This window comes from Thalia democratica, chromosome 8 (assembly GCF_965202585.1).
Source record: "Thalia democratica chromosome 8, ktThaDemo2.hap1.1, whole genome shotgun sequence".
NCBI lineage: Eukaryota > Metazoa > Chordata > Thaliacea > Salpida > Salpidae > Thalia > Thalia democratica.
In genome coordinates, this window is record NC_139172.1 from 30,948,478 (window position 1) to 30,967,738 (window position 19,261).

At 27.7% G+C, this 19,261-nt stretch overlaps 1 protein-coding gene across 2 annotated transcripts in view; it reads left to right on the forward strand.

The window, feature by feature from the left end:
• LOC145842213 (DNA polymerase alpha catalytic subunit-like) overlaps nucleotides 1–19,261 on the forward strand; it is a 42,123-nt gene that overhangs the window by 20,298 nt on the left and 2,564 nt on the right. The window contains exons 18-29 of one of the 2 annotated variants that reach the window (XM_082949625.1): nucleotides 1,131–1,315; nucleotides 1,756–1,896; nucleotides 2,430–2,552; nucleotides 6,030–6,155; nucleotides 8,847–8,959; nucleotides 10,094–10,186; nucleotides 10,550–10,682; nucleotides 11,257–11,391; nucleotides 11,795–11,866; nucleotides 13,247–13,349; nucleotides 13,744–13,946; nucleotides 15,169–15,291. In XM_082949625.1, coding sequence (XP_082805751.1) covers nucleotides 1,131–1,315; nucleotides 1,756–1,896; nucleotides 2,430–2,552; nucleotides 6,030–6,155; nucleotides 8,847–8,959; nucleotides 10,094–10,186; nucleotides 10,550–10,682; nucleotides 11,257–11,391; nucleotides 11,795–11,866; nucleotides 13,247–13,349; nucleotides 13,744–13,946; nucleotides 15,169–15,291 — 1,550 coding nt within the window. The remainder of the gene's footprint in view (nucleotides 1–1,130; nucleotides 1,316–1,755; nucleotides 1,897–2,429; nucleotides 2,553–6,029; nucleotides 6,156–8,846; nucleotides 8,960–10,093; nucleotides 10,187–10,549; nucleotides 10,683–11,256; nucleotides 11,392–11,794; nucleotides 11,867–13,246; nucleotides 13,350–13,743; nucleotides 13,947–15,168; nucleotides 15,292–19,261) is intronic. The other variant, XM_082949627.1, reaches the window with a different exon arrangement.

The window sequence follows — 19,261 nt, forward strand, 5'->3', positions numbered from 1 at the left end:
TAAATACAAGATTAAATAATTATAAGCAATGAATGTAAAATTTAATGTTTTGTGTTTTAGTGTTTTATTATCCAATTTAGCTAACTTTTGGCCTAATATACACTATAATATTTTATTTTAGTAGTTTATCATTGAAAAGCTTTTGTAATTGCTTTATAAAATACTGAAAAATGTATGTATGTATCTTAGAAATTAAATATATAAGTATTAAATATTTACTTGCTAATTTTTAAAGTAATTAGTTTTATAGCTTGTTGAAAATTAGAACATAACATAACCTAGACAGACACATTTGAAAATAATTTTTTTTAAAAGTAAGTTATATAAACTTTTAGGTAATTTAGTTTTATTTATAAATTTAAAACAACTTTTGCAATAGTCGCGGAAATGTCATGTTATTGAAAAAATGTTTTTATGAGCTGACAGCTGACTTAAGAATATTCAATTGTAAAAAAGCTTGAATAAACTTCCATAAATAATATTTTAAAAAACAATTAAAAATCTGTTAAAACTTTTTGTTTGTGGTTTTATAAAAAAAGGTTTTAATTTTGTAAATTAAGAAATTGTTGAATATAATACAAGTGTTAAAAAATTAAAAGTAGGTTGAAAAATGTAATACTTATGATTTATATAAAGCTCAAAAATGAGTTATTTCTATATTTTGAATTAAAAAAACTGACTAGATTTCAAAAGTCATTTTAGTCTATAATAGTATGTTGTAGTTTATGCTTTAATCTTTAATTTTTTTTGTGAATCCCCTATGACCTTCAAAAGTTAAGTATAAAAAAATATTTTTCTCAAGAAACAGGTAATGCTTAAAAAAAACCCGTTTTTACCATATGAAAATGACCTTAAACAATAAACTTTAAAATCAAGCTGTGTATTTTACATAAAATAAAAAGTAATTTTTTATAAAATTTAAGTACCTAAATTTTTATGAATCCCCTATGACCCTAAAAAGTTTAGTATAAAAAAAAATTTTACAAGAAACAAAGCTTTAAAAATAAAATTACCAATCAAATAATATTTTTACCTTAAATGAAAATGGCCTTAAACAACGAGCTGAACATTTTACATAAAAAAAAAAGAAAAAAGAAATATTTTTTTATTTCAAGTATTTTCACCCGCAGGAAACGCGGGCAAGCCGAAGAAGAAGGCGGCGTACGAGGGGGGTTTGGTGCTGGCCCCCAAGAAGGGTTTCTACGACAAGTACATCTTGCTGCTGGACTTCAACTCCCTGTACCCGTCCATCATCCAGGAGTACAACATCTGCTTCACCACGCTGGAAACCAACCCGCCCGAGGGGCACCCCGAGGTTGGTAGGGAGTTGGTTGTTGTTGGGGAAGTTTGGGTGTTGTGAAGCGGGTATGGTACTTTTGTGTCGGGGAGTTGATAGACTTTGAAGCAAAAATAAATTTTGGTTAAAAAATCATAAAATGAAATGAAATTAATACTATTAATTTAATTTTAAATGCAATATTAGTCTGCAACTTATGTTTGTTGGAATGTGAAAAATAGAAAGTTCTAGTTATGATGATTCAAAAACTAAAAGTACAGTAGATAATTTATAAAAAAAAAGTCTAATAAAAAATATCATGTTATATAACAATATATGCTTATTACTTGATGTATTTGATTAGATTGTATTGTTTTTAGGTAATTAGTAAAGTAAGAATTTATTTTTTGAGAGATATTGTATAACAAAGTAGTACATATTCAAATAAACAAAAAAAGCATTACTTAATTTTAACATAGGACGAGTTGTACATCCCAGAGGTTCCGGAGCAGGGTCTCGACGCTGGAGTTCTTCCGACTGAGATCAGGAAGCTGGTTGAAAGAAGAAGGGCAGTCAAGCAGATGATGAAGGGACAGATCAGCAAGGAACAGTATACTCAGGTGATTAGAAAAAAATAAAATAAAATTAGTAAGCAAGTGATGCACAACATTAAAGGGTAATAATAAAAGCAATAATTTTGTTGGAAGTTTACAAGTATTTGTATAAGATAATAGATAATAAAACAAACTAAAAGTTGAGTTAGGTATATGCTTACTGTAAAAATAAATTTAAAACCATTTTGTTTTACTCGGTCGTTAATTTCACTATCATCATTGTTCATTTCATAATTTTTTGTGAAATGGTTAATTTATTTATATTCATATCCACAGTACAAAACCCGTCATAAAGTGTTGAAATTTTCCTTCAGACTTGAGTCTTATTATCATAATTTTAAAATTCCAGTTCTTCATGATTTTCCTGAAGTATTTTACTTATTACAATACATTTCCACAGTGTATTGTGATAAGTTGAGTCAGACGGGTGTCTAATGTAAAAATAAATTCAAAACCGTTTTGTTTTATTAAGTCGTTAATTTTTAATTTTAAATAAAATTTTAATAAAATTTAATTTTTAATTTGATTCATGTCCACAGTACGACATCCGCCAGAAAGCGCTGAAGCTGACCGCCAACTCGATGTACGGCTGCCTCGGCTTCCAAAACTCCAGGTTCTACGCGAAACCCCTCGCGGCCCTGGTCACCAGGAGGGGTAGGGAGGTGAGAATTGCTGTAAAATATTTGGTTTTTATAAAAAAAAACTGGTGGAACAGTTTAAAAATGTTCTAAATAAGTCTATAAGGTACTTGTGTATTATGCTGAATATACATTTAAAACATTTTCGTAGTTTTGTCAGTTTCAAGATAAATAAAAGTGTTTAACAAGAAGTAAATTGAGTGATAAGAAGCAGTTTTACTTGTACTTAAACTTATTTGCAATTTTTGTATAACTCAAAAGGTCTTATGGTAGTGAAAGTGCTTATATATACTTTAATCTCTACAGTTGCAATAAAAAATGCCACACAAATGGTACACAAAACATAAATTGCTTTTGAAATCGAGCATATTTCAGACTTCCTATATGGAAGCATAACTTTTTGTTTTCCAAGTGTTAAATAAGTTAATTTAAGTTCAATTAATTCTCAAATAAATTGTTACCCAATATAAAAACGTGATGAGTAAATTGAGCTTCCTTTTTCAATCACGATCAACTTTGCTAATTTCAATCTAAAATGTTGGAAAATTAATGTTGCAATCAAATATCACCTCGGGATGTATTCAGCTTGTGTATAGTGACTTTTATTATAAAAAGTTGATGAATAATCAACGTTTTAGCAAGATTAAAAATTGTAATTGCGATGAAAACCTAGTTGAAAAAGTTTATTGATAATGTTGATTAGTATAAAAACATAACGGTATTTACATTGGTCTAAACTTGCTGAAAATATTATTAAAACTAAGTTTTAATTAATTCATAACTCGAAGTTTAAATACTATTCATTACCTAGAAAAACTTTTTTATACTTTAATTTAAATAAAAATATTTAAAAGATTGCAATTATAGAATTGTATTGATTATAGAAACAATTTTTGAAAAGTTTTATTTGATCTTTTATAACAACGAAATTATTAATTTTGTAACTAACATTAAATTGATTTATAAAGTAGTGTAAGATTTTTCAATCTTTCTAAACAGCAAGTGGTATTTACTCAATTTTAAAACTGAGCGATTGAAAGCAAAAGAGCATGGAAAAAGTGCAATTACGAGCAATAACACTTGAAACTTATTTTCACAAAGTTGAAAATATTTGGCGCTTAAAAATGACTTTTAAGTGTTTCTAGAAATTTCCATTAGTAATGCAGTTATGTTTCACACTATAAAGAAGCTAAGCTACACTCGTTTAAAGCTTAAATAATTAAAGCTTAAATAATAAATTTAAGGACTCAAAGTAGTTTAGTTCAGTTGATTTCATTTCTTTAAGCCATATGTTTGAAAACAAAATGAAAACTATTCCAAATGAAAGTAAAATAGTTAACAGAATTTATTTTATTTATTACAAAGTTGATAAAATAACTAAAAATGAAATAAAACCTTACAAGTTTTACAATGCTTGCGTATAAATTATGCTTGTTTTGTATAGTAAAAACGGTTTGTTTACTTCTTTTTGCCGCTAAAAATTAGTTCCAAATCAACAGTATGTAGAGTTTTACAGTAGTAATAGAAACTAATTTACTGGAAACTATAGAAATAGTTAAACAGAATATGTACTAATCTCAAGTTTAAAAATAGAAACTAGAATTAAAACACAAAAAATATAAAAAAACTTTTGCATATAAAAACAAAAGGCAATAAACAAAAGTTTAAAACTTTTAGCCCTTTTGTTTAAAAAGTATTTTTGAGTGGTGCTATAAATTTGTATAATGTAAAATATTTTTTTTGAATCATTTATATATAAAGAAAAATTAACAAGCATAAAGTAAAGTATCTAAGTAACAAGTAGTCAAATTAAAATGAGTTCACTTCGAAAAGCGCGTTTAAGCTTTGAGCGCCTTCAAACGTGATTTTCAAGTTTCAAGTGTTCTAGAATTTCCATCAGCAGATGTGAATTATTTCGCTACCGACGACCTTTTGAGTGTCTCGTTGTTAAATTGAATTTTATCCACGTTGACAACTTGTTTGATAATATTTTCGCTTCCCAGTCATAACTGTTTATTTTTCATTTTGAGTTTTTCTGAATGAGTTTGTTTTGAAGGCGTAAAAACTATTTATGTTTGATTTTTTCAATTTTTTTTTTCAATGTTGAAATATTTTGTACCATTCGTCTCAACAAAATAGAAATTGTATGGTCGAATACTTTTTTTAACTGCTTAAGTATGCAAATAAAAAGTTAATGTGAAATATTTCAGAAGTATAACGCAATAAAAGTGGTGTATACAAAAGTTTAATTTATCTTAAAGTTTGTTTCACTTTTAATCAGTTAAAATTGAAAAATAAATGATTAAATGAAAAACCATCAAGAAAGCTGATAAAACAACAGTTTAATCAATTAATTTTTTAATGCTTAAAAACTACACATCTGTTAAAAAATGTCATTTAAGTTTTTTAAATTTATCTTTATTGTCATACTCCTTTTTTATTTTCAGTCTAAAATTATTTAATTTCAATTAAACTAAATGTTATTCTAAAACATTTCTTAACATTAATTTTAACCAGGTAAGAAAAAGGTTATGATAAGTTTATATAAAAGAATTTTTGAAACTGTAAAATCAAACAACTGATAATATAGATAGATCATCGATTCTTAATAAGGGGCAAATTACCTTGTTTTAAGGAGTAAATGTTTTTATTAGAATTTATGTAAATTAATGTTTAATAATTGTCCTTTTAATTTATAAGGTAGTAACGGTATTTTTTTAAAGTTTAATAAATTCTTTTAGTTTTACCATTTTTATATTTTATTCAAAAAATATAATTTTTTTGCTCAAAATTAAACACTACTTTGTACATGGGGGGTAAACTTGGTATTAAACCTTCCAAAAAGGGGTAAAACATGAACAAGGTTAAGAACCGCTGATATATACTATTTGTTAGTAGTGTTAGTTTTTGTGATGTCTTACTTATTTTTACAACAGTTTTTAATATATTTTTGAAAACATGTGCATTAAAAAAAAAATCTATAAGATACTGACGAATACAAACTGTAAGATAGTTGTCCCATTCACACATACACAGTAAATTTATTTAATATTAATTTTATTCTAAAATATGACCAAAATATTGATGAAAACAAGGTATGTGTGTTAAATTTTTACCCCTTGATATTTAATTTACTCCCCTTCAATGATATGTACTTGTACAAGCATTAATGAATACAAAATAAAAAACAAAATATAGTCACAATAATTAAATATACATTTAATCGCTTATGTACAATTTCTATGTCATATCTAAACAAATTTATTTAGACGTTGACATTAATATATTATTAATGGTGCTATCTAAAAAACATGATTAAAATAACCTTAAAAGTACTCAATCTATTAAAATTAACGACATTTTTCTATATTAAATTAATTCAACAAAGTTTTCGGACAGTTACCTTCGTATTGCACCAGCACTTTTTTTATTTATAGATTTATAATAATAATAAATATATGTTATTTTTATTATGTAAATTCAACTGTTTTAATCGTTCAGATTCTGATGAACACGAAGGAGCTGGCGCAGAAGATGGGGTTGGAGGTGATATACGGGGACACCGACTCGATCATGATCAACACCAACAGCACTGATATGGACAACGCTTTCCGGCTCGGTAACCAGGTACGTTTGAAAATAATATTGAATTTTTTATTTAATGTCTAATTTAATTAAATACAAAATACTAACCAGTTACTGGTTTGCATTTGAAGAAAATACTGTTTACTATTCTTGCTTTCTAAATAAGGGTATAAAGTCAATGCTGAAATAACTTGAAAAAAATCTCAAGAATGAGTAGTTTTTCTTTTATGATTATGGTATTTTAACGGTTCATAAAAAGCTAAGAACAGTAAACATATTAAGTAGTGTATTTTTGGGTAACAAAATGTAACTTATTTTGATAATTAATCTAAGTTACATGTATGTAAACTTTAATTTATAGCTATATATGTTAGTAGTCACAAAAATATTCAAAAGTAAATTTAATAAATTGATTATAATTAAATTTATTTTCAGCAGCTGTGAGTTATAATATTTATTAAAGTCGAGCTATAAAACTTTTTAAAAGAAAATTAACTTTTTTATATGTAACTTTTTAACGTAGTTTTACTAGAAATGTTTAAATACTTAAAAAAAATATTTTTCATGTAAAGTTTATTTACTTTAAAACAAATCTATATTTAGATTTTTAAGTTATAATCAGTGAAATGTTTTATGTAAAAAAAAGAATTTAATGTTTTAAACCATAACGAAAAGCACCACTAAATTTAAAGTATGAATAACGGTTATGATATTGGTAAAACTGATTTTAAAGCTACTCTTATGTAAAGAGTTAAAACAGCGATGCGTTCCAATACACCGTGAAAATTGTTTTTGGAGCCAAAACGTTTCAAAGTACGTTGCTCGCGATTCAAAAAACGTCCCCAAAACTTTCCGCTGCCAATTACACAATGTATACGCCGGGGCGAAAAAGTTTAATCGAGTTTGCTGATGCAAGACTCCACTGGCCAACACAGCGAGTGAGATCGTTCTGTGTGGCTCTTCATTGAAAATATCTCAAAAATATCGCCACTCGACATCGTACGTTTGGCGCGCAGCGAGTTGCGAGCATAGAAGAGAACAAGCGAGAGAATTGATGTATTTCCCGCGCACGTTACGCTCGGATGAGCACGCTCTCTCGCTCGGAAAAATCTCGAACGACGTAGAAGTTTCGCACGGATGTCGAGCGGATTGGCGAACAATGGCGCTTCTTTGTTGTCAAATATTGGCTTTTGATTATAAAATAATCAAAAAAAAAACTTTAAAGTTGAAACAGAGTTGATGCGCTGCTGTGTGGTGTAGTACTTTTAAACTATATTCCTTTAAGTATATATATATATATATATATATTATAAAAATGTGCATTTGAATATTATGTGTATTCAATAAAGCTGAAATGAACTTTAATAAAAACATATTGTTTTTTTTATGAGCAGTTTTAAATTTACAATAAAAAACTTAAAGTTTTTAACAAAAGTCATTAATATTGTTTTGGTATACAAAAATTTAAGTTAACTTTTATATTAAACGTATTTTTCAATGTATTGTTTATTAACATGCCGTAAAAATGGGGATGCTACTGTAAAGTTTGTAGTTGCTTAAAAATAAAAAGTGTATGACTTATACAACCAATGCTTTTATGTTTTTATAAATGATCAAAAAAGAAATAATTAGATAAAACAAACTAATTTTATTACAATTTTGTTTAAAGTTGTAAGGAAAAGTTCTCTAAAATAATAATTCAAAGCAAAATTTAAAATACATAAACAGTTTTGAAAAAAGTATTTTAGCATTAATTAAAAACATCTTACTTGTAGTTTTATCATAAATTCGTTTCTGAATTATCAAAGTTTAAAATTCTTACACAACAAAACTTTTTTTTGAATTACAAACATGCTTTGTTTTGTAAAAATATATCTAACACACTCGCCATGGTCACTTATGGTGAGCTTTTCCGTTTTATCTTAAAAGTTTTACTTACTCAAAGCAAATCGATATATAAAAACTACTTTTATTCATAAAATGCATATGTAAGACAAAACTGATACTATTCAAAAACATTTAAGCTTTTCGTACTCACAAAGAGTTACTAACTTAAGTTACAATCTTTGCACATATCAAGTTTTTTGTTTTAAATAAAAACTAAGATTTTTAACGGTTTAAATCAGGGGTTATGTTAAACTCAACACTTCCAAAGTATTTTAGAGTGCTTGGCGCTTTGTATTCAAATTTATTTAAATTTATCATTGTCTGCCAGCAGCGTAATTCTGACGCATATAAAATTTACAAGCTCATAGTAAAATTGAATACATAGTAGTAAATTTGTTTTTCATAGAGAGTAAATACTCTTTTCCTTTATTTTTGTTATTTCTGTAAGTATGAATGGGTAGCTAATATTGGGCAATAATTTACTCAATAAAGTGTTATATTGGTATGACCTCATAAAGAACTGAGAAATAATTATACAATATTAAGCGTTATCAATACCGTAAAGGTTTTTAAATGAAAACTAACTAAAATAATAATAAAAAGCTTAATGTTGTTCAAAAAGGCTGTTTGTAGCTATTTATTTACACAATAACTGAGCAAAATTATAAATAAAAAGTTTGCAAGTTATCAGGTTTATCATACAAAAAATGTTGAAGTGCATTGGAAAAATTTCAAATAAAATAAAACATACCTGATTTCGTTGAAATCATTTTTACAAAAAACTACTTTACTCGTTCGCGCACACAAACTTTATACAAAACTACCAATGTTAACAAACACTTTCAGGTGAAAGCAGAAGTGAACAAGCTGTACAGGCTGTTGGAAATTGACATCGACGGTGTGTACAAGTCGCTGCTTTTGCTCAAAAAGAAGAAGTATGCAGCTCTCAGCGTTCAAAAGTTTGTATTTAAGTTAAATTTTTACCTGTGTTTAGTACTTTTATTGGTTTAAGGTTCAAAAAACTTTTTTTTATTATAGATTTCAACGTCAATACGTTTGTAGTTTAGTCTTTAGATCAGGGTTTCCTAAACTTTTTTTTCATATTGCCCCCTTCAACAAGATTACTCAAAAAACTACCAATTAAAACACTTAAGACCTTTTTTTGCTCTTCATCAACACCTTCAGAATATCTAGTATAAGTTTCAAATTATGGCCTGTGGCCCCCTGAATATCTGTCATGGACCACAAGGGGGTCACTTGGCCCACTTTAGGAAACCCTGCTATAGATGGTGTAAAAAGTTTAACGCAAATGATAAGTAATCATAAAAAAACAACTTCAGTTTAAAATTTAACGGTATATAAATTTGTCTTTAATATTTTCAGACTTTGGAATAATTAATTTTAAACTGAGAATTGTTTATACTTTTATACTGCTGTCAATGATATTATTACCTGAAATAAAAATACGAAAAATCATTAGAAAGCATAAATTTTTTGGCCACTTTATTGCTAGTGTAAGCATTTTTATTTTCTTTGAAGTTTTATTCTATAAATAGAAATGTTTGCTAAGCATAAAAGATGTAAAAGTTATATTTTTTGAATTCCTTTTATTGAAAAAATAAACATAAAAAAACCATAAAAAAGTACTTTAGGCATAGATGCATATGAATTGTTAAAGTTATTGTTTGTATTTACAGTACGTTGAATAAGAAAAGCTTATTTTGATAGTAAATTTTTAAGGTTTGTGTCATAAAAGAAACAGTTAATTTGAAAATTTAAGCAATTGAAAGCAAACCTTATCTTTAAAAAATGTTCAATAGATACAAGCTTTCTTCATAAATAATAAAAGATTAATAAAATATGATTTAAAACTATATAAAAAGATAGTTACTACTACTAGTACAGGGACTTTTTAAAATTATTTGATAAATAATTATTCAAAATCATTTTAATAAACATTAGTTTTTTCAATTTTTTCAATATTATTTCTTCAAGTTATACTCACATTGAAAACAAAGAGTTAAATATTTTAACTTTTAAAAGCTGCTCAATCTTACTTATTTAAATTTTATTACTAATAAATTCTTCTCCAGGTCACCAAACGGAACATTTGAAACGAAGAAGGAACTGAAAGGACTGGACATCGTCAGGAGAGACTGGTGCGACCTTGCCAAGGACGCCGGAAAGTTTGTGCGAAAATAATATGTGTTTAGAATTATAATTTACTATGCTTATATCTTAAATGATAAAAAAAAGTGAAGTTTCTGTTGAATAAAATTCTGAATGAAGGCAAGCTTTGTTTTTTAGATTGCTACTCAGTTAAGCTAGCTTGATTAACGCTTTTTAAAAGTCACTATTTAAATTCAGTGTATTTAATATATATTTAATGATAAATACCAATTAAGCACACAATATTATTTTGAAATATTTCTTAGAAATTAAAAAGTCTAATTAACCCTCAGTCATATCATTCTGATAGTAGTTATAAAATAGCACCTTTGCTAAACTTAAACAACTTTTAAATATTAAAATAAACAAACAATTTACAGTTTCGCGGTGGACCAGATATTGTCCAATCAGCAGCGCGAAACGATCGTTGAGAAAATTCACGAAATGTTGAATGAAGTGGGCACCAAAGTCAAAGAGGGAACTTTCTCATTAGACAAATACGTCATCAGAAAAGTTTGTAACAAGTTCAAATGTTGAAATTATCCGTAAAAATGTAAATAAAAAACTTATAAAGTATTTAGATTCATTACGGGTATACCAAAGACGTTTCGTTAAACTTAAAGTTTAAAAAGTATGTTTGATCCAAGTAATCTAAGTAGAGATATATGCAACTTAGATTTTTATTATAAACTTTATTAAATCGACCCATTCCGCAGTTGTAACGATTCTGCAGCTCACTTATTCACTTATCTTTTATTTTTTTTCATATTTATCATTCAATAACTGCTTTTTAAATTAATAATTTTTTTTTTAAATGTTGTAGTTTTTATATGTGTTGTTGATACTTTCTTTAAATCAATTACCATGACTTTAAAAATATTTTCCATAATATTAAGTTCACATTTAAAACATAATTGTTCTTTCTTAAAACCATTCACAACGTATAGAAGTAAAAATAAAACTCAATTTACCCATTACCAATTTACCTCTGTTTAATTCTTTCACACAAATGGGTTGCCCAAGAAATCCAAAACGAAACTTTAAACTTAAACAACTAAAAAATCCTTTAAAATAAATTCGCTTTAAGGAGCTGACGAGAGACCCGGAGATGTACCCCGGGAAGGACAACCTCCCGCACGTGAGAGTTGCAATGAGGGCAAACAAGGTGACGGGTCAGAGGAAGATGAGGAGCGGTGACGTGGTCGCTTACGTCATTTGTCAGGTTGGTTGAAAAATTAATTTTCATCGGGAAAAAGTTTAGCAGTTAAAATCTTAAAGAGTAGGTAACAAATGTTAGAACAGTCTTCATTTTGAGAAAGCTGGTTGGTCAGATAAAAATTTTATCAGGCATTGAAAAGAGTATGGTAAACTATCAGTGTATGGAGTGTAAGTTTTATAATGTGAGTTTTTTGTTCGACCAAGAGCAGTTGTCTAAAAAAGAAGCTATAATTTATTCTAAGATGAAGAGATGAAAATAAAATTATCTTTAGTAATATTTTTAAATACTTTTGACGTTAACTGCTCGATTGACGATTTTAAGTTAAATTATGACAATCACAAGGAAAATTTTTAGATGAAAAAAGATAAATTAAACTTACAACTAATTGAATATTAAATTCAAACAGGATGGTACGGAAAACACAGCAACGCAAAGAAGTTACACTTTGGAGGAACTTAACAATCAGGATAATTTGAAGGTAATTGTTTCGTCATAATAGTAATTGACAAACTTGATAAGAGTTAATTTTAATTTAATTATTTGCTTATAAAGCGTTTAACATACTTCTCGGAAAGTCAGGTTGGTGAGGAGTGTTCTGGTTAAGTTTAAAAAAAAATTATAATAAATATTTCTTATATAAAACACATGTTTATATGTTTTATTGAGAAAATAGAGTAATTATATTACGTTGTGTTAAGTTGAATGTACAAATTGATGTAGTTTATTAGGCTTTCATTTAAATAAACTTCGTCCAAAACTGGTTTATAAAATATAACAAACTTTAGTGTTGTTTTTTTGTTGTTCGTTTTAAAAGTACAAACAACCCTAATTATAAAGATTATAAGAGCGTCCAAAAGTGAAAGTGATTTTCTAAAGCTTTTACTCGCTTCTATTGTAACAAACAATACTGTTTAAACATTATAATAGGCATACTTATTTGCCATCTGTAAAAACTGTTGTTATACTTAAGTTTTGTGCAATTTTTTAAGTGTGTTTTGAAACTTTTTAATTTTCAAAAGTTTACGTAAAAACCAACCGGCATTATGAGTCATGGTAAACAGCAGTTACTAAATAAATAAGAAATAAATTATTTCTCCAAAATTTCAAAGTTAAGTATTAAATGTCGTCTTATCCGGCCGGTAATAAATATCAAGTTTCTTTTCCTGTTAAATAAAAAGTTAAAAAAATGCTTTGCAAAATTCATAGTTGCATAATCTTGTTATTACTTGCTGTGCAAAATAAAATTTACTACTTTTTATTTGATAAAATAAAGCAATGAAAAAATATTTAATTTCAGTTTCTTTTGCTCTAACATGAGCTAAAGTTAAATATCTTACTGCTCGAAAATTTTAAAATTTTGTCAATTGTAAACAAAATTAAAAATTTTTCTTTCTTACTAAACTATTTTGACAACTTGATAATAAAATTGTTACGGTTCTGCATCTCTTTTAAAGTTACATCTGTAGGAAACATTAAAAAATATGTGTATAAAAACTATTTAGAAAAACACATTTTCTAAAGTACCAAGTGAATTTTTATTTCATATGCGATTACTACCAGATTATTTATTTATCCTAATATTTATACTACATAATATTGTTTTTATTAAAAAATGCGTATACCTTTAATAAGTTTCAAAACATAGAATTTTTTGAGTTTTATATGTTTATATAAACTTTCTGATAATTTTATTTGAAACGTCACAATGTGTTTTTTGTGTGATTCTTTAGAAATTTTGTTTTGTTCTTTATTTCGTTCTGAATATATGCCCAAAGCATTGAAACTAAGTAAACGATTCGAAAATTAGTTGTTTTTTTATGTTGCAAATTTTCTGATATATATGTGTACATACCAACAGATAGACTGCGAGTACTACCTGGCCAACCAGGTCCACCCGGTCGTGTCCAGGCTTTGCGACCCCATCCAGGAAACCGACCCCGCCATGATCGCCCAGTGCCTCGGTATGATAATGTTTGTACTTGCTGTTGATGTATTACTGTTTGTATAATTGTTTGAATAAGATATTAATGATGTTGAGTACAACGCAACAGAATTTGTGATAAAATACACCAAGATCAAGTATTCTAATGTTCCAAGCATAAGATTGCGTATATTTTATTTGTAGAATATAGTGTAGAGTATTTTTATCTTGCGCAACCGTCAACAGTATTATTAATTGTATAAATATATCATTTTATATTTATGATATATATTTAATACAATACAAGTATAACTTTTTTTTCTTGATATTAGATTAAACATTCAATTAAGTGAAAACAGTGGGAAGAAGTTGATTTAACATGTTGCTGTAAAACTAGAGCAAACAAAAAATCACCGTTGTGACGTCACAATCAGGTTTGGACGCGAGCGGGTTCAAGCAGCGGATGAGAAGGGAGTTGGGAGAAGACGACGAGGACGATCACGTGACTTTTCAGACGGAGGAGGAGAGGTACTCGGGTTGCCATGGGTTCGTGTACCGTCACCATGGCGACGTTGGGGCGGGCGGCGATGGAAACGTTAAGGAGTTTGAGTTCAGCAAGGGGCTCTTTGTTGACCTGGTTAGTTTCTATTAATAACAAAACATTTAATAATTATTATTTTAATAAAGCTAACAGCTTTTTTGTGTATACTAAGTAATAAAAGTAACCAGGAATAATTTACCTTTCTATAATTAATTCAAAATAGGTTTGTGTAGCTTATTAAAACAATGTAACTATGACAAGCATCAAAAAAGTGTCCGCAAGAGTGTGTGCAGGAACATCACAGATGAATGGTAAAAATTAAGGTCGTGGTTAAATATTTTGATATAAAGTTTCCGCTGGGGAGCAATAAAGATTAAAATTTCACCGGTAGTTATAAAGTTTGAAATAAATTCGAAAATTCTTATAATTTTAAAACGTATGACTTCTCAAATTATAGTTTCTCTTGTACAAATATTTTTACACAGAGTAAAGTTTAAACAATTACGAGTTATTCAAATTTGGGGTCGGCAGGCATTTGGTGGTTGCGGGCAAAGTTTCCAAAATAAAAACATTTGTGGGTCGCAGTTGTAGTTTCGACTCGTAACGGACCGGAAATATCTAGTATAAATTTCGAATTACGCGTAAGTTTTACCCAAGACTTTTTTGCTGTTCATTTCAACGCTCAAAATATCCAGTGCACGTTTCGAATTTCCTGTGAAAGGTATGTAAGTGCCTTTTATGCTTTTGAATGCAAACCACAGAATACCTGTGGTTTGCAGGCCCAGTTTTACCTTTAAATGGGCTGCATTCCATTTAAGATAAAAATATGCCCATGGTAAACAGTTTGCCGACCTCCAATTTAAGCACTTTGTACTTGCAAAAAGAAAATTTTTACTGATCATAATTTGTCAATAAGTTTTAAAATAGTCATATGAAAGCAATCTATTCATTAATAGATACACAAATATCACATTTTTTGCATAGTTTTTCTTAAAAAATCTAACTTTCACTGATTCCGTATAATTAAAAGTATAGCAGAAGCTCTGTTAAATCAATATAATATGAAAATAGTTGTCTTAAGATTAAAAATTTAACATTTTATTGCTATATTTATTAATAAGTTGATAATAAACTTATTTACTCATAAGATATTAAATACAAAAACAAAGAAAAAATTAGTCTTTCCAGAAATAAAAAAACGCGCTTGTCCTCATTTTGATGTGAGATTTAATTTTAATAAAAAGTCAATTAATTCTAATATTCAGTTTTATTGTTAAATGTATGTAATTTCGAATTATGATTTGAACACTTTACAAAGGAGCCGAGCTGGCAGTGCACTCTGGCACAACCGTGCGGTGAAAAATTACTGAGCGATTGCTTGGTGCAAATAATGAACCAGTTGACCATGGCAATTAGGAAAGACATCAACAAGTACTATCAGGTTCGTGTTTGAATATTGTTTTTTATTTAATATGCGTTTTATTTACTTTCTGATCGTTTTCAAAACAAATGCATTGGTGATTGGCAGTAATTAGAATTTGAAAAAGTTTTTGCACAGTTGATTGCTGTAAAGAAAAACCAGCAAAATGTTATGAACAACAATTTATTAAATGTTAAATTGCATTACGCAGCAGTTTTAGCTAAAATTGTTATTAACTATATCAAAATGTTTAGTTTACATGTTAATGTTAGTTTGCTCACTTGAAAATATTTGGCCTTTGTTGATTTTATTTTTGAAATCACGGGCAACCACCTCAGAATACCTATAACTTGCGTTAAGAGAAGAAAAACAAAAAAAAAGATTTTTATGCTTCAAAGTTAGGTAAAAATAATTAAGGAGTTTTTTTAAACACAAATTAAAGCACCATGTAGAACTTGTACCAACAGGAAACGAATAAGTGTATAATTTTAACACGTACAACTTTGACACACTTGTCCAGTAGAGTAAAAATTGAACGAGAATCAAGGCGTACGACTATTGATTTGTATTTGATTGTTTGATAGAATTACACAATAAGCATGGGTGAAAAATTTTAAGACTATGAAATTAGAGTTTTGTCTTGGGTAAATTTTAGCATCCGCTCCAATGTTTGTTAACAAAAGTTTCCATTTACGTTATGTACTGTTTATTTTTATCAAAAAAACAAATTATACAAGTGTGAAAGCATCTTTCAAAACACAAAGCATTATAAATATAACGTCTAACGAAAATAAAAATAACAGACTCTGATCTTTGTAATGAATTTTCACTTTGATATCAAGCTTGATTAGATTTCATTAAAAGCTCGACAATGTGACTTGCAGTTTGATGCCTTTGCGTTTTTTGTGCTAAATTTTATAAAAAATGTTTTTATTTATTAAATTCTAAATCACGTATTCAAACACTTCATCCGGGTCAAAAATTATAATGAAAAAAATTAATTAGAATTTCGTACTAAATTGACCGCGACGACGGCCACCAACGAATTTTCTTTGATGTGCGATTAGCGGTTGTTGTGACGTCATAAATATTTGCGACGTGACTCCGAAGTGACGACGAAAAATTATTGGGGGGTCCCCTTGAAATGGGGGCAGATAGATTTATTTAATTTTTGGAGATGAGAAAGTTTTTAGTCGAATTGAATTGACTGCCACTTGAATTTAATCCGAAATAATTCGCTAAATTCTTTCGCCTTTCATCTTTTTAATGTTCTCATGAATTGAATTTTCTTTGTAACTTTTTTTTTGGCTCGGTGAATTTTATTGAATTCAAAATGTTCGCAATAAATCTAAAAAAAAAATTAACATTTTGATAGTTTGCTGTGTCCAAAAGCTCTTCTTGCATCTTTGAAAATCTAGTATAAAAAGTAGTTCATGTTTTGTTTGTTTAATTTTTGAGTTATAATTATATTTAATTTGAAGTTGCTATCTTAAGTTAGTTTTAAAATATGTAAATTGCTATTATGTATAAAAATATCAATATACATATCAAAAAATTATAAAGTTTAGGTTCAATAATAGTAACGAAGTTGTAAACTTTACAAACTAACAATTATAGATACATAAATTTTTAATATTTTTATTGTGAAATATTAATTTTAATATTTTAATTTAATAAAATAAATCACGATTGTTTTTTTGTAAAAAGAAGGCATTAAGAAAACGCAAAAACAAATACAACTTCACTGGGATCATTTTTTATTTTCTCCATTTTCAAATTAAACATCGTTATTGAAATTGGGTTTTCTTATAAAAAAATTGTCAAAAAGTCGAAGCATACTTGAAGTTTCTTTACAAACGAAGATGATATCAATAATAAGTACTGGCAATAAAAAGTCATTACCGCCTACAAAAGAACGTTAAAAGTGGAAAATTAAAAATAAAAACATGTACAAAAGAAATAAAGAAGAAAAGAACTGAACTTATATTTACCCAGGCATCGTTATTACTCGGCGGTACAAAAATATAATTGATGAGAAACTTTATTGAAAACAAACAAGGAAAATTGAAAATGTCTTGAGATTTAGCACGAGGGCTTTCGAGTGTTTTTCATTACTTTGTATTACAAGTTTAATGACGACACTGTGTTCTTTGAAGTTTGGTTTTATTTGTAAATTGAAATTAAAAAAGTCTGTGAACTGGTGTCTGTAACAAAAAAAAAATTAAACTCGAAAAAAAAAACAGTAAACGAAGACTCGTGAAGTTTGTAACTTGTAGTTGTGAAGTATAAATGCGCATAATGAGCTGATTAAAAGTAAAAATGGTATTAGTAAAATTATAAGTTCTTAAACGCTTGTAAACTCTTTTCAGTTGCGTTTAAGTTTGACAAACAACAATTTAAGTTAATAAAACTTTGTCTAGATAATACTTAAATAGTCTTACTCTTAATTAGTTGTAACTGTTTCATATGGTCAGAATAGTTTAAAATTAGACATATATCAAAATATTCAAAAGTAAAACTATATTGCTCTTTAATTACCTTTGTATTTGTTTTTATATAGCATTATTTTAGGTATTTTTATTCTTCGTTTTTTTTATTAAAAAATCACAGAAGAATTTAGATAGTTATGTTCAAGCGGAAGTGTACACTTCAGTGTACAACATTAAAAAATCAGAGACTTTGACAACCCACTTTTAAAGTCCCTATTATGGTATTTTTATAAAAGGAACACTTGCTTTCAAAACACTCAAGAAAGCTAGTTTATAACGAATAAATATGATAAAAATTTAAACAAAAACACTAAAAGTTTCCTTGTTATCACTTTGATAACCCTTGACAAACCCCTAAACTTGATAACCCCCTTTATTTTGGATTTTTTTATTTCTTTTTACCAAGTTTTATTTCTTGTAAGTGTCTTTATTTGCACTTTAGCCGTCATTATTTGGCGATTATTCGATATTGTGTTTGTTAAAAGGCACTTCTTAAGAACTTCAAACAATAAAAACGGATATTCTTGACCATTGTTGTTAATTTTTACTTTGTGAGTTTTTTCGATATTAAAAATGCGACTTTAGCTGTCTTTTTTTTTAAAGATTTATGATTCTTTTTATTGTTTTCAATTGCCTTTTTATTGTAATGATGCTTGTTGAAAAGTTTGATGTTTACTAGTCAATAAGGGAACCGGATATGAACCAAGTTGTTGTTGAGGTTGTTTTATGAGTATTGATATTGAAAGTATACATTTATCTGATCAATATTGAATAGACTATTAAACTATGTACCTTCATTAATTTTTCTGTTTATCATTTTATACTAAATATAGTTAGTTTCAAAGTGTTTTTATACAATAAGTTCGGTGATCAAAACTTTTGAAAGTGTTATTACTTATCACTATATGTATTGATTGTACATTGTAAAACTGAACTACTCCACAAACTGATTTTCTAGCTAAACTAAAGCAATTTAATGTTATCATATTGCAAACATAAAATCACTTATGCAGGTGAAATAAATTAATTTCATCTTAAATTACTTGTAAGTATGTATGTAAAAAATTATCTCTGTAAAGTGCAAAGTGCAAGAATTTCTTAGGCAGGTGAAACTCGTTACTTAAAATCTCAACGAGCCCGAAATATTTCGAGGTTCGACGTTCACACGAGAACCTACTTGTTGCCCTCACCTTTGCATCATGTTTAATTATTACGTCACAGCGTCTTTATCATGTCAAGGAGGGTAATTTACAAGTGTATTTTTCATTAGTTGCCACTTAAGTTTTATGAACATTGTGACGGATCACGTCAGGTATTTTCTTCAAAAAAAAGTCATTGAATTTTTTTGTGGAATTTTTTTTTAACCCATTTCTAGCTACTCGCAGTCATGTTTTAATTTGGAAATAATCATGGGAATTTTTCACAATCTGAAGTTATTGATTTTTTGATTGAATTATTATTTAATCTAAAGTTTTTGCTGTTGAAAAGAGTGACAACTAAGA